We start from the raw sequence: 15,627 nt of genomic DNA, 5'->3' as shown, positions 1-15,627 counted from the left end.
CCAGCCTACCACCATTTATGTTTTCTTATATCTGGAGAAAGCAGACATTTGGCTCAATCTGTGACAGGACTGCACTGGTCATCCTGATTTACACCTCAAGACACAATGCTCGTGCATGGAAAAAGGATGTGCCCTAATTCATACACATACTGAGCTGCAGGAGCCCCAGCACTGCAGCGTTCCCAAGCCGGAGGGAGGGCAGCAGAGCAGAGGGGTGAGAAGGAAACAAGGGTGACAGCCCCAGGAGCAGAGGACCTGGGCCCATGAGGCGTGGACCACTGCCAGAGTTTCTACAAGAGACTTGGCTTCCAGTGCAAAACATGGTCTCCGAGTCCTCCTGGTTCCTACTGCAGAGATCCCTTGCTTCCTACTGGGGCTGGGACGAGGAGGGAGCCAGTACTCTTAGCACATCTAGAAAATCTCTGCATCCCCTCTGCACTGGGACATTCCCAGTTGCTTTGCATCTCATAAGTTGACATACAGAACTCAAAGGGGCAAAATTGCACTGACACAGTTGGGATAAAAATTTGAGGATCACAGGTTCATAGGAACAGGCATGGGCGATGAGACCATGTAGAGTATTTGCAGACCAAGATGAAAAGCACCAGATGGATTTGTTTCCTGCCGTATTGGAGCTCTTCCCGCCACACTGTACAGTGCCAATGTCATCTGGGTGCTTCACATTCCTTTCCAATTCAGAAAATCCAACTTCGTGAGTCATCCAAGTGGATGGCTGAGCTAGATCAAATACAGGGCATGCCTTGCTAAGACAATTAAGAAGTTAGTAGAAAGAAGCTTACACCAGGCCCTAGGACTTGCCCGGCACATCCCTGCGAGACGGAAAGCAGCAGCAATTTCCACATGAATAATCCTCATGTTGGAAGGCCTGCCATTAGTCCTGAGCAAATCAAATCCAGTCAGCAACTGCACAGAGGACATATCAACAGATTGAAGTATCTTGAGGGTTCATCTCTTCCTAGGAAACAATTTTCATTCCTTTAGTTACTGCTTTTTATGGGAACGACAGATGTGCTTAACAAGTAGGGGAAGTTCTTTAAGACTTGCTACACACAAACAGGCACAAAACAGCTCCAATTTGGAGCAGAATCACAGAACCACAGAATGGCTGAGGTTGGAAGGCACCTCTGGAGGTCATCTGGTCCAACCTGCCTGCTCAAACAGGGCCACTTAGAGCTGGTTGTCCAGGACCATCTCCAGACAGCTTTTGAATATCTCCAAGGATAGAGACTCTACAACCTCTCTGGGCAACCTGTGCCAGTGGTCAGTCACCCCTTAATAAAAAAAAAATTTAAAAAAAAAGTGTTTCCGGATGTTCAGGAACATGCTGCTGAGGTTTATTTGGGACCTAAAAATGATAGCACTAAGAACAATCTATGGTAATGAATTTCCCTGAATTTCAGAGCTAGTCTTGAACATTTGCAAGAGTTGCCTAGAAAACACCAGTCTGACAACACCACAAAGTACAGGCTGGGCCAAGTCTTTGACTATATCTACACTAGACACATACTACCCATCACAAAAGCATATGAGTGAGAACAGAAATTATACCCACACTCCAAATATGCATCAATATACCCATGTCCTATTATCATATATACACAAACACACATTTTACATAGAATTATGTGTATGTGGTATATATACATGTTGACATGTATCTTCCCCCACCTTTCTCAACCACATTGAATACAAAAGCAGCTCCTTTCTCCAAAGCAAGAAACATCTCTTTGAGGAAACGGAGCAGACTTAGCAGCCTGGCTCTCAGACACTTGTATAAAATTACACACAAGATACACTAATCATCTCCTAATTGTTGCAGGAAAGAGGAATATTTGCAATTAAGCAAGAGATCACACCGGTGTAAAAAGAGATCAAATCAAACCTTAAGCATCATAACAAAGTGCATCTGATGTATTCATGGCATCCCAGGAAACCTGCAATTACTGTGCAGAAAAATAAAAAATTCCAGGTTCCTTGGAAGCCAACTGCTAAAATCATTAAATCTTCCTGGAATAACAACATATTCCCTCGTGTCTTAGGTAGACCTGTCAACAACAGGAGCCCTGAGGAATCTCCCATGTTTGCTGGTTACCGCTCTCATCCTTGGGGTCCTTACATCATGTCATGATGTTTGTCTCCTGGGTAGAGCACAGCTGCCTGTAACTTCCTCTGGAGCCTACCAGGACCATTCCTGAAGTGACCCCACAGCTGTAGAGGGGCAAATTGGTTGCTGTACTATGCGAGATGGCTACTTTGGACATCTGGGGCTCTCCACGGGACATGGTCATCCCTCCCTGCCTCCTCCTTCTCCCCTTGGGACACGTCCATTTCTTCTCTCCCTTAACGTGCGCTCTTCCCTCTTCTAAAGCCTACTTTGCCCTTATTTATTGCCACCGCACACACAGCCTGCATCTCCTTTTTCTCCTCTTCCCTCTCATCTGTAGCCACCCAATCACCTCCCCTAAACAAGAGCAGCTCTGTTCAGAGGGAATGGAATGGGACCAGCAAACTACTCCTGTGTTGCAGAACATACTTACAGCATGGGCGGGGATGCCCAAGAAGAGAGATGAATAATGAGACAATTTAGAATAGCAAGGCACCTGTGAGCTCTACATCAGCACAATACACTACTGCTAGGCGTGACCTAGCATCTATACATGTACTTGCAGAACTATTTCAACACACTTGGATGATTGAGTTATTATCTCCTTGCAACGGGATGTTTGTCTTTCAGTCATCAAGCAATCTGTGCAAAATATTAATTTGTGTAATCAAAATTTAAATTACTTGAACTAAGGAAGTTTAATTAAATTATAACTAGTTAATCACATTTCAATTAAAATAAATACTAGTTTTAATCAATAAAAATGGTATCTTAATATTTTCAATTGTTTTTATTTTACAGTATTTTCAGAAACACTGACAGCTGTAAGACTTTTTCTGAGAAGATGATGTTAACAAACTAAAAGACAAAGGAAAGCACTTAATAGTTTTAGTTATACTTGAATTTTCCTAGAAGAATGTCTTGAACAGAAATCTAACCTTTTGGTTTTTAACAAAACCAAACATTTCTTTGTAAATCCTTTTCCAACCTCTGCAACTGGATTTATACCACCGTCACTAGAAATGTTATAGTTGTTAGTAAACAATCAAGCACAGGGACAGTACATTGCTTTTGGATGATGCTATTATTTTTTTTCCTCCAATCAGGTCTCTTTTAGGTAAAAAAAAAAAAATCATAACAACCCTTTCCATAGACTTCATGATTTTTTAACTGGTACTAAGCAGATGAGGCCACAGTAGTGATGTATTACTCTCCCAAAGCACAGACCATGGATGAAGTTACAGAAGAACAGTGATTCCAATCTTGCAAACACTATTTAGGGTAGCTTGGATCCACGGCTACATTCAAGCCTAAATACAGCTCCTATCTTTACAATGAGCTAAGCCAAGTGAAGCCAAGTGAATCTTTATTCCTGAGCAGATTTGAAACAATGACTTCGGAACCAGCTAAAACACTCAGAGGCAAAAAGTTTTCATCTCCATAAAGTTTCACTTTTGAAAGCAGATTTCCTTCCAGATCAGCTGGTTCTAGAGATGAAAAAAGGCCACTCTGCTTCCAACTTTGCCTGTCCATACTGGAACAAGGTCCCCAGAATGGGAAGGTCTTAGAAATTAGGATCCTACTCCAATGGTCTGAAGACTGGCAGCAATGTCTGAGCAAACTTGCCACATAATCCATTTGAGAGGGTTTGGCTTCAGATGTCAAAAGACAAACACATTATTGACTGACCTGCTCAAATCATTTTTCTTGTTAAGTACCAAGGATGAGAACAGTATTCTTGTCCATCTTTTGGGTTACATTACTGTAACTTTACAAATCAAGTGGTGACATAAATGTAAAGCAAAAAAAAGAACTAGAAATGATGTGCAATTTGAGAATTTACAGTTCTTTAATTTTGCTGTTAGGACGGCATCATATTTTCCTGAAAGCTCTTCACAGTCTAGGCAAACAGATTATACATAGAGTTAAACCTGTATTATGTCTGTGTTGACATAAAATGTATTGACCCTAAGCAACCACAATATGCAAGCAATGTGCAAACACATGGTAAGAAAATTAATAAAAAAGGAAGCAAAGTAAAGCCTTTATCTACAAATAAGGCACTTGTTACATGGAAAGTACGTGACTTGCCCACAAACACAGAAAGTTGGTAGCACACAGGATCTCCAAGCCAACCATTGGGATCTTAAACTAATAATCCCTCACCCACAACTGCATCCAGGCCTCTTTTCTCTGTTTTTGGCTGGTATTTGTTTCTGTGTGTCTTTGTGTGCCTGCAAGCACGCATATATGGACTAATGCTAACTGTGTTGGCTCTCAGTACCGGCTTTGAAGAGGAATGTGTCTCCATTTTGGGATGGTTTCACATTTTAAGCAAAGTTTGTCTTTACTGGTCATAGACACAAAGCAAACTAGGCAGCCAGGAAAGAAAATCATATGTCTTTTAGAAAGATACGGGCTACATACTGCCAACTCCCATGATACCATATTGAACCAGAAAGCGCAGGCACACACCTCTCCAAAGGCAGATATAAAATGCTTTACTTATTTCTTCCAGGGCAGGTATTAGACATACACAAGCAAAGCAGCGTTGGGTTGTTTGCACACCTAAAAGAAGAGCACAATGCTCTCACCTGTGTGGCTTGGCTCAGCTCCTCTCACCCAGGCAGTCCAGGAGAGAGCAGCTCCTTCCTGCTCACGTCCAGAAATCTCTACCCAAAATTTACGAAACACGCAAAGAACTAACATCCAACCTGCAAAAACAGGCACGAAAAGAAACCATTTCCATGAAGCTTTAGTGGGCTCTACAGTCGCAGCTGGCAAAGACCTTTGCTAATGGGAAACAGCATAGGGAACAGATTCAAGGAGTAAATTAAGTATTTTCTACACCTTGTATATATGCAAGTCTCTTACCCTCAGGCATACTGTCAATGAATGCAACTGCAGCTCTGTCATGACAGCCCCGCATTCAATAGCACCTTTGTCAGGGGAAAAATGTCAGGGTTTTCAGGCGAACGATAATAGCAGATCATTGCTTACAAGCCCCGAGTCTAATTATTGGCAAAACAGCATTTGAAGATTTAGCTTTAGTTTGCACTATGCTTGTTCTCTGGCCATTAGCAAGTATTTAAATAGAATTAATTGGCTACTTGCAAGGTCATTTCAATAACTTTTGCGACAAAGCCTGGTGAGTTCTTGCACATACAGGGTAAATGGCACACACAGATCAGCATGCCAGCAAAGTGTGCAACACGCAGCTTCGGCAGCCAAGCTAACTATTTCAGTCAGCTCCTCAGACTAGTGACCCCTTTTGTCTATGCAGAACTACATATAAGCAGTACCGTTCTATATTCATCCTAATCACTTCATATGTAGGGTTCAAACTGTTGAGAGAAACAGCAATAGAATGAGAAAGGTGGAGGAAGGCTAGAGAGAAAGGAATTGAATTTTGCTGATAACTATCAACCGGTATTTTTTTCCCACCAAAATTATGCATTTACCTTTGAAGGGAATCATGGTTCATCAACACAGCTGTGCCCTATGAGATTGTATTTTTAAAACATTCAAATATTCCTAGTTTAAAGACAGCATTTCTCTCAAATACATGCTTCTTTGTCAGGAGAGAATTCAAAATCTATGCTTCCTTCCTAGGTAACAGCTGCATTAAACAATTCAGCTAGCACCATGAATTATACAATTAGCAATCTATTGTGCTTGAGCCAGTCCTAAATTATGTGCCAATTTGTAGCTTGATTGGGTAGTTTGCATCATTAACACAACACATGTTCTAAATCCTATATTTGCTCACAAAGTTGCAACAATCTGCAGACCAAGAATTACTTAATGAAGATCATGAAATTCTCAAATGCATTTATTAAGCTGTTGACAGAAAATTCACAAAAAAATTGACAGGGGAAAAAAAAAAAAAAAACAGAGAAAAAAGGAAGAGGCATGGTACTCTTATAAATGTTCACATAGTTCTAATAGTAATACAGCAAAATAAAAGAAGTCCCGGCATATTCAAGCATTTGTGAACAGCATATTGTATGCTTGCCCAAGAAGGCAAGTTGCAGCTTCTAATAGCTGAGTCAAAATGGATAATCAGCGTTACGGCATATTGCTGATTAAAAGCAAGAACAGAAAGCCATACATTACTATGGAATTATACATTATTTTTTTTCAGAACTAGTATAGGCACAAAGGTTTCGATAATGTAACTTTGTCATGTTACAATTGGTATTGGTACATTAAAAGTAGTGTACTAGGGAAAAATTACCCTAACTGTACCTGTAATAGGCTCTAAAGTAGCCATTTCCATTCAGAAAAGAGATGTTGGGATCACTTGGAAAATGCCAACACAGTGTTCTGGAGAGGCTATATGGACTAATACAAATTATTTAAAGAAGAAAATGTTCTCTAACTGCATTCATCTGTGGATATATTCAGAGATTTTTTCTTTTTTTTCCCTGAAGTTGATAGTAGAACTACGAGACACCAAGACAGCACAGGAGATGCAATGAAGATCTATTAAATCATGAAAGACACAGGCAAAACAAATAGGGGATGATTATTCCCTTTTCCTTAACACAGAGAAAATAGGCAGCAATCAATCAGGTTATCAAGCATCAGGCTTAAAACCAACACAAGGAAATACATTTCCAACCTCTGCAAAAGGTCCAAAGCACATCTTGATCAAAAAATAAACTGATCAGAGCCATAGAACGTTAGTCTTCTATATATCTTAAACATAATAGCTTACATTCAACTTGTGGCTCAGGATTTCCAAACCTGGATTCCTGAAGGTGCCTTCAGGCACTCTACGCATCATTTCTTTTATCCTTTCCAATGGCTTTTGTTACTAATTTATGACTATAGGGTACCCGGCTATATAGACCATTGGAGACCTCTTGTGCAGCAACTAGCTATGGTGTAGACACAGCTATAAATAATGCTCTTAGCAGTCGAACTTACCCTGGTTTGGAGAAGGAAAAGAAGCCAAGTAAATGTAAGGACCTTGGGGCTGCATCTCCAGTAGAGCACTTCTTCATATAACAATGCTGGTGAAAGAATTTTATAGGCTAGACTTAGTCTATGTTCCCATGGTCGTGGCGATGTGAGAAAACTACAAATTAATATGTGCTGGCACCAAGACATTCAGAGACCTACAAGCCTATCCTTGGCTCAACAGTGAGTTCACCCAAAATAAGAACAGAAACAGCATTATGTATTTCTAATTGGTCACAACCAACATCTCATATGTGGAACTCAACATTCCCAAACTATTTGATCAGACTTTAAAAAGAGCTTGAGCTAAAATAAAAATCCATTGAGTCCATTTGTTCTGCAGAAAAAGGCAGTAAATTATCTGAATTAATGTTGCCATTGTGAGTTCTTTGCTGAAGTCTCTTAAACAAATAAGCCATTAAACTAGTTCCCAAACCCATGGATGATGTCACACAGTAATCAAAACTGAAAACTTCTGTGACCAAAACCTGTGCTCATATACCATCATAACAATCTGGTTTTGCCTGTGGACTCCTTGTGCAACTGCGGGTTTGCACATGTGTACCTGAGACAAGTGACCGAGCTTAAGCTTGCACATGTGTGCCTTGCTCTCCAGGCAATTTACATCAAAACAGGTGACACTAGTGGCGAACTCTCCAGGATTAATTGAAAGGAAAGAAAATGAGCCTCTCTCAAAACTTTTTATGAAGTCCTTCATTTAAAATATCTTATTTGGTTATTTACTTTAAAAGCTTTTAAGACGATATTGCCTTATCTGAAAGAGCTAGCTAATGAAAGGAAGAAAACCCAGCCCTTTCAGCTAACTCCTTCTATCAACTGCAAACAGATTCCAGCTTATCTATTCAATGGGTTCCACATCTGGGTGGTTTTTAAAAACAGACCCAGCACCAAAGTGCAAAAATCAATGTACCAATTTAAAAATATCTCAGAAGCAAGGTAAGCAGCCCTGGAGTGTTAAACACTGTCATACACCATACGGTGTGGTGGTTTAAACCTGCACAGAGCATTTACATATAGCATCTGTTAATCTCAGGAGTGCAATATCGAGGCAAAATTGTCTGAATGCTGCCAGGTACAGTAAGTAAGGCAGCAGCCGGAGGCGTCGCTCACAGGCATGCCCATCAGCACCAGGCATGCCCTGGTTTCCTTCTTTCAACCTTCTTAATTCTACAAGTTTTTGCATTTGGTGGTCTAGCAGAAAGCAATTACCATTGCAAACCTTTGTGCACCCAAGTGCTTTGGGATGCAGGAGAACAGGACCTGGGCTCTGAAGGAGAAGGGAAGCTTGAGTTGCTTTCAGGTAGATCAGAGTCCAAGAAGGAAAAAAGTATGTCGTTTTTTATGCTGGCCTTTCTTTTTCAAATAATTTATTTCTAAAAAAAGATCTTCCCTCCTCCCTCCTTACACAGGAGGAAGGAAAGAACTGACAATACAATTTTTGTATAGAAAATGAGAAAAATGCAGTAATGCCACTTTGTTTGGGGTGAGTAGAGGTGATGGATAGCCCACACTCCAAGCACCACGGAAGAAGACACCACCTCATGCACCAGAGAGCAATGGTAAATACAGTAATGGTGAGGTGGAATTGGATACACTCCAGGGCCTCCTACAGATGTCACTTAAACATCCCCTTCCCCCGTGTGAGTTCCTGACCTGGCCTAGCCCTTGCTCAGGGCTTTTTACCTGAGGTCCATGGGTTTCACCCACTTACTGCACTGAGCCCAAGGGAAGCAACGCTACTTCGCTGTTCGGAGCATGCCAGTGCAGTTCATTTTCTGACCTCTTTGGGAATATAACTGTTCCCACCAATCTTGAACAAGACTGTTTCTGCTTTCAGTACGTAACTGTGAAAAGCAAAACTTCCATATCTTGGCGAAAGACCACATTTAGATGGGGAACAGGAGATAGATCTTGGCTGGTGGCTAGAATCACCAGCCTATGCAGAGTTACTTCCGAGCATGAATTACTTACAATGAGCACCAGAAAAACCCCATAGCAAGCAGCAGAATGACTGCACCATCGAGACCGACAGGTATTGTTTATTCCTAACCTGGTTTCCTTTTTCTGACTCCAGGCTGCATTTTTGTCCAGAATTTTGTCCTGTCCAGCAGAGTATACTTTTCCTGCTGACAGTGTAGAAGCCCATGCATAGAAAAACAGTCATGCCGAGCCAAAAAGAGGCAGCACTTCTCCAGGGCTTGCTTACACAGACTTTGCTTATATTTTTTCCAAATTACCACTTTAAAGGACGCGCATTTTTCTTCTTTGCTAGAAAGGACAGGATGAGGTGGAAACTCAGTCTTGAGGACTCTACCACAAAGCAATTGATGGAAGCTTCCTGCCTCCTTGGTCTAGCTCATGGAATAACAACCTCTACAGCCACCACCTCATCCCTTCCAAAGAGCCTCAGAGTAGGCTTGCCAGCATGCCAAATAACCATTTTTCATGTTTTCTACTTTTCTTTTTTGAAAGCTAATCATCTGTCCGCTCCAGGATGTCATGCCTACATACCATCCAGCTGTTCAGCAGAGACCTCAGAGCCTCAGGACAGTTCTACAGCACTCTGCTGGGAGTCTCCATGCTGCTGCAACCCAACTGGGCTGGGTTTCAAAGAAGGACAGAATAGGACCCCTCAAAAATCCTCCAAGAGCCAGCAAAATTATCAGGCCCCATAAAGAACAGCTTCTATAATGAGGCGCACTCGTTCCCTGTACAGGTAACTGCATGAGAAAGTTAGGGGGAGATTTCTGAAGGGACTGAGGAGCCTGATGGTAGAAGTAAATGCCGAGCTGGGTATTCAGAAGCTTGTTGCTTCTGTCCTCAACTTTTGGTATCTATCTTCATGCATCTAAAAATGTAGCCCTCTGTCAGCTCAGAGAGCTGCAAAGCAGGAATCAAAACCAAGCTCCAGCTCTGACAAGATGCCAAAAGTGGCTGCCACCAGCCTGCAAGGCTGGCCCTTCTGTTGTTTTTAGCTAACACTTCGTGGCTGGTTGATATAAACTCATAAATAAATCAGTAGGCTTTCCTAGCAGAGGGTTGTTAGGAGTGGGCTGCCTTGGCCTTGGGGCCACGTAAGCAGCGCTGCTGCTGCTGCTGCTGCTGCAGCAGCACCAGAGTGTGGGTACCGCCACTGCTGCAGTTGCCACCGGCTCCGTCCTCACCACATCTGGTCAGTGGGAGCATCTCTGCCAGGGCGGCCAGGAGCCAGGCAGGGCCAGGGCCATGGTGCCACGAGGGCTGTGCCACAGCTCTGGACTCACCAGGAACCTGCCCACGGGCTCCTGCAAGTCGGCACAGAGGAGAGGGACATGTTTTATTGCGCATGCAGGCTTAAGCTAAGATTAAATTAACCTGCGCATTCTCTAAGCAAATGCTTAACTTCGCTTATAGCCACCCCAGCCACGCGGGCGAATCCCAGACAGAGCACCACATGGCACAGTGCTGTCCTGCCACTTGCAGACTGTTACAGCTAGAGCAATGTTTGCTTTTGCAATTTGCCTCGCACGTGATTTTTTCCATGAGTTAACCAAGGCTGAATCGACACAATTTTTTTTTTTTTATGTTTCAGGGATTATTTTCATAATCAAAGGAAAATAAATCTCATAAAGAGGAATCTTACTGCAAAGGGTGAAATCTTTAACTTGTTCATAGCAGTAAAATGCATGGAACTAAGCCAGTGTAGACCAGCTGAGTTTCTGTCCCTTCATCTTTAATGATGGAAGTAAAGACCTGGTCCAGAGCTTTATGATACAAAAATGCTTTGTAATGCAAAACAGACCAACTCCATACAAATGTTCCCAACATTGTTCTTATTTCCATAGCAGACATTTAGAAGAGAGCGGCACAATAGTGTGACTTGAGAAAACTTTATTAGAATTAGAACAAGGAAAAACAAACCGAAAACAACCATTAATGTCCACGGTAATTTTCAAAACCTCTTTGGCAATTTCCTCTCCCCTCCTTTTTACAAATGTGGGAACAGTTAACCACTCAGGAAGAACACTTTGTAAATTTGGAAACCTGAAGAATTCCCCTGTTAGACTCAACCCACATTAAAACAAAGGTTTTATTTTTTCTTATCTAATGAAGGATAAACATAATATTTTGTGTGGCTAAATGTGAAACAGGCTTTTCTCCCCCACCACTTTAGCCAGCTGAGCTTTTAAATAGCTCTTAAAAAGTGTCGTGTAGCAACCAGGCTAGCAGCACCGCAGTGAAAAACTAAGGAAAATCTTTCTGACTTTTCACACAAAGCACCCCAAGAGAAGAAACCCAGCCCACCAGAGATCAGATCTTACATTCCCTCTGTGGGATGAAAGGACTTTGTTACAGCTTCAAGAAGTCAGTACAGTAGTGATCTTGTCAGCCAGAGTAAGACTAACCAGAAACGTCCTCTCCCTTCCAGCCAGCAGGACTCCGCAGCCAGCCAGGGAGACTTTGCTCAGCTCACAGGGTGAGCCCTGCTGCCCGCTGTCCTGCTGGGAAAGAACGTCTGTGAAACTTGGAGGTGGTTCGGTCAGAAATTTGTGACTCAGCTCCATTTTGCAGCTCAGATACCCCCTCCCTCCTTCTTCAGCTCCCTCCGGCACCCACCTCCAGACCTCTGACACTGCGCCTGTCAGGCCAGACCTTTTTTTTGTGTGTGTGTGTGTCAAAACCCATCTACTTTTTGATGGAGTGACACACACACCGCATCATAATGCCTTCAGAGATAAAGCAAGCCTGGTTCAAAGAGCCCAGCTGTGTCCAGGAACCAACTGGTCTTCCCTGCAGTAAGTGCAGCAAGAACACAGACATACCGTGCGGTCTCCAGGTATTTTTAGAGGTGCCAAGAAAAGCAGAAAGGACCAGCATCTCCTGCCTAGAAGAAGGGATTTGGTGGCTCAGACAGCAGGTGTCTTAGCAGATTTTTGTCCAAAAATTTTTGTGGATGAACACGCAACAAGGTGCCTGCCATGCTTACACGCGCCTATCCATGGTGTTGTCTGCACCTGAGAAGCTCTTTAGACCCCTCGGAAATAAAAATCTCTGCAAGGCTTGGAAAATATGAATCTTCTCAAACCAACAGACACCTTGCCTAGTATAGTGTTAAAAAGAGCTCGTTTTTTGTGAAGTATTATTTAAGTTGAACATGTGAGGGTGCGTTGGGCTGATAAAGGCAAGAGAAGAGCACAGGAAGAAAAAGAAGTTTAAAAATTATCAAAAAAAAAACCCAAAATATGGGGAAAAAAATTAAAAAGCCTCTCCATCTCTCTCTAAACTGCACAAAATGTTTCAGCCTAAGCACAGCATGGAATAACTTCATGTTTAGATGTCTGCACATCCTCTTAACAACCAGAAAAATGTTGCATCTGGATGGAGAGATCTTTTTTGACCAATATGGGCAACATAATCACAAAAGCTGGCATTTTCATGCTGTCCTGTATCCACACACATACTAGTTTGCTCTTACCTGTACAGCTGCTGTAGGTTGGGAAGCTAAAAAAACCAGACCTGTGATCTGGATGTAGATCAAACATCTTTACTACATGCAAAACCAAGCACTCTATCCCTATTAAAATTCAGCAGGGTTGATATGTCAAAAATCTTGCAGACTGCTGTGAAAATGTACCTTCAGGGAAGCTAACCTCTTTTATAGCCACGAGGAAGATTTTTTACAAAAAGCTCACTTTAATGTTATTATTACAACTGAGAATCTTTCCAGGTTCCCATGAGATGACTGCATTGCATGTTATCCTGGAGACAAAGATTGCAGGACAGACTTGATAAATCCAGGCAATGTTAAAAGTAAGCGGATGACGATTTATCTGCTGGACAGAATCCAGCAAGTTCTAGACTTGTTTACTAGCCCCAGACTAGAACAGCTCATCAAACTGCAGTACTTAAAACCAGAGTTGAAGCTGAAATATTTAAAAGTGTGTTTTGGAAACACTCTGTGTACACTGAAAATCTTGGATTGGATTCAGAAGTTGTACTTGAAACTGCCATCTCCTAATTAAAACAATATACTATGCTCGCTTCAAATGATGCCTTTAGCACATTTTGTGGGTTGAATTTGTTTAGTGAATGGAGATAGGAAAACTTCCTCACAATTAATTTTCACTTATTTGAATGTCTAAACAATTTTACAGCCTCACGTTTCCTTCAACAGCCTGATTAAATGGACTTCCAAATACTAAAGATTGGGGTACAGTTTACTCAACGGCTTCCAGATTTTTGGCTGCATGATTCTATAAATGCTGGGCTGATACTGAATGGAAGTTTCAGTGTTTGAATCACTTAAAGTTTGTCAAAGCTTTAATAAAAACATGTGAAGAGAAAAAGAAATATTCACACCTTATTTAAAGGTGCTGAAGATCCTTATAATGAATTTCCTTTAAAAATGAGTGCCCGAGTTCCCCATAAAAAATGCAGAGTTTCAGACCTTTCAAAGGAAAAACAATCTTGATCTATTCTGAGAGGATTTTCTTGTCTACACAGTGGTATATCCAAAGGCTTTCATTGAACCTAAGCTTGTTAGGAATATTCTCCTGATAATGGAAATGTAATTCAAAATAAAATTAAATGCAAAGTTATATGATCATAAAGTCTACATGCAATGTTTCTGAGGACAGCGATGACCATGTATGGTCATGACATCTGGAACCGTCTATGTAGGACCTCGGGCAAGTCACCACTTTTTTCCCCATTGCAGAATTACTGAAGATCAGTGGATTATGGAAGTTGCACAGATTTCTTCCAAAACATTACTACATTGTCCTCAGTGCTATCTTATAAGCAGTTCATCAATGACGTAATTGATATCTCTCATATATGATCCAATGTCTTTTGTTCACTTCTCTTACGTTGCAGGATGTTTATGTGCTCTGTTGAAAAGATGTACCATGGCATTTTACATCAGCAGAAGTAAATAAAAAATAATTATTTGGTAAGACTAAGATGACTAAGAGCTTGTTGCAGTGCTGAGAAGACCATGGTGGCTGTATAGAGTGATCTGGAAAACTCCATACATTATACAAGAGACAGTGTGTCCAGATCCAAGCATGGCCATGTTGTCGGGAGCAGAATACACAGCCTCTGCCTGCAGAACTGGGTAGGCACTAGGTTAGCAATCATCGGCTACAAAGACTAGTTGGGGTTCATGACAGATTAGCAACATGCAAATTTCAAAGCTGCAGTAAGAAAAACTAGAAGGTTTTGAAGAAAGGAGAAAGTAAGTGTGTGAATAAGGCACTGTTAAGACCAATAATAGACTGCGTGCAGTCTGATACTCATACGTTAGGTGCTGAAAAATCTGGAGAGGGCAAAAGAGAAAGACAAGAAGACACAGAGGACTTGAGGGCAGAAGAAAGTGTCATTTACTGAAAAGCTTAATGAGTGAAAACAAATTCATTTTATAAAAAAGAAAATGTTCCACGTCAACAGAATTCCTGATGCCCGAATTCATATCAATTTTTGGTGGCAAGTGGTTTGAGGGAAACAAAACTGAAGGAAAACTCCCCGTAGTTTCGATGTCTCTTATGACTCCCCTACTAGACATGAGCTGACACATGCTGCAGGTAGCCTGTAAATACTTTTACACTGACCGGCTGGCCCTGTGCTGCCAAACAGAGTGTGTGCCAGCTGAGCTCTCCCTTCTCTGAGTCTTTCCCCTCTACCCAGGCCAATTTTTCATCAAGCCAGTGTGAACTCTCTTCTTTGAGACTTCTAGACTCTTTCAAATTTGTTTGAAATCGGCAAAGTATTCCAAATACATTAGGTAAGAGAAGCTGAAGGACAAAAGGAGACAAGATCACAAATCTTGTCAGCTGCACGAGCTAGATGCAAAACAAGGCTGACTTGATAACGGTGTGAACATGTATGTACCTTCACTAAGAAAAGGTATTTGGGACTAAGAGTGCTCTTTAATCTGAAAAAAGCACGCCATGTTTTAATCTGAAAAAGTTTGCCAAATTCAAGGCAGAAAGGCTGACTTTTTCTTAACAAGTGAGGGCAATAATTCGCCATGTGAACAAGTCACCAAAGAGCTGATTCTATGTCTTTTACGTGTTCAACACTAGATGCCAATTTGAAAAAAACATGTTTTAGCCAAAGTGGATGAATTATGACAGCCTAACGTAAACCGGGCAGACAGTGGTCGCTCAGGTCTTAAGCTCTGTGAACCATTCCCTAGCATGGCACAGCAACAGTAGACATCCATTAGTCATGGATGCTATCATGCAATAAATAGGTTGGTGTCAGCAAGGACTCCATGAGTAGTCCTAAAAAGTGGGCTGAATGGAGCAGCTGTGAACATGGGTCTTCAACCTGCAGAGACCGCAAACTCTTCAAAACACTCTTCTTTGCACTAGCAGCCCAAGCACCCCTTGCTTGGGTTCTTTGTCTAACAAAAGACAGTAATCGATCAATCTACAGAGGTAAGCACAGCTCACAGTACGCCTTCGGAAGCGATTGTTATTCCCAGCCACAAATAATGCCTTGCCTTTTCTCTTCAGGAGTGCTACAGCACTTCA

General features: G+C 41.7%; 1 protein-coding gene across 4 annotated transcripts in view; it reads right to left on the bottom strand.

Moving 5' to 3' along the window:
* LNX1 (ligand of numb-protein X 1) overlaps positions 1–15,627 on the bottom strand; it is a 130,804-nt gene that overhangs the window by 106,813 nt on the left and 8,364 nt on the right. Inside the window, exons 1-2 of one of the 4 annotated variants that reach the window (XM_049831608.1) lie at positions 7,593–7,670; positions 7,058–7,143 (exon numbers count right to left, since the gene is read on the bottom strand). The exons of 2 other annotated variants lie outside the window; for them this stretch is intronic. In XM_049831608.1, the coding sequence (XP_049687565.1) occupies positions 7,058–7,143; positions 7,593–7,649 (143 nt within the window). In that variant the 5' untranslated portion in view covers positions 7,650–7,670. Of the gene's footprint in view, positions 1–7,057; positions 7,144–7,592; positions 7,671–15,627 lie in introns of those variants that run through there. One more of the 4 variants, XM_049831587.1, reaches the window with a different exon arrangement.

This window comes from Accipiter gentilis, chromosome 3 (assembly GCF_929443795.1).
Source record: "Accipiter gentilis chromosome 3, bAccGen1.1, whole genome shotgun sequence".
In the NCBI taxonomy this organism is placed as follows: Eukaryota; Metazoa; Chordata; class Aves; order Accipitriformes; family Accipitridae; genus Astur; species Astur gentilis.
This window is presented reverse-complemented; position numbering and strand designations above follow the sequence as displayed.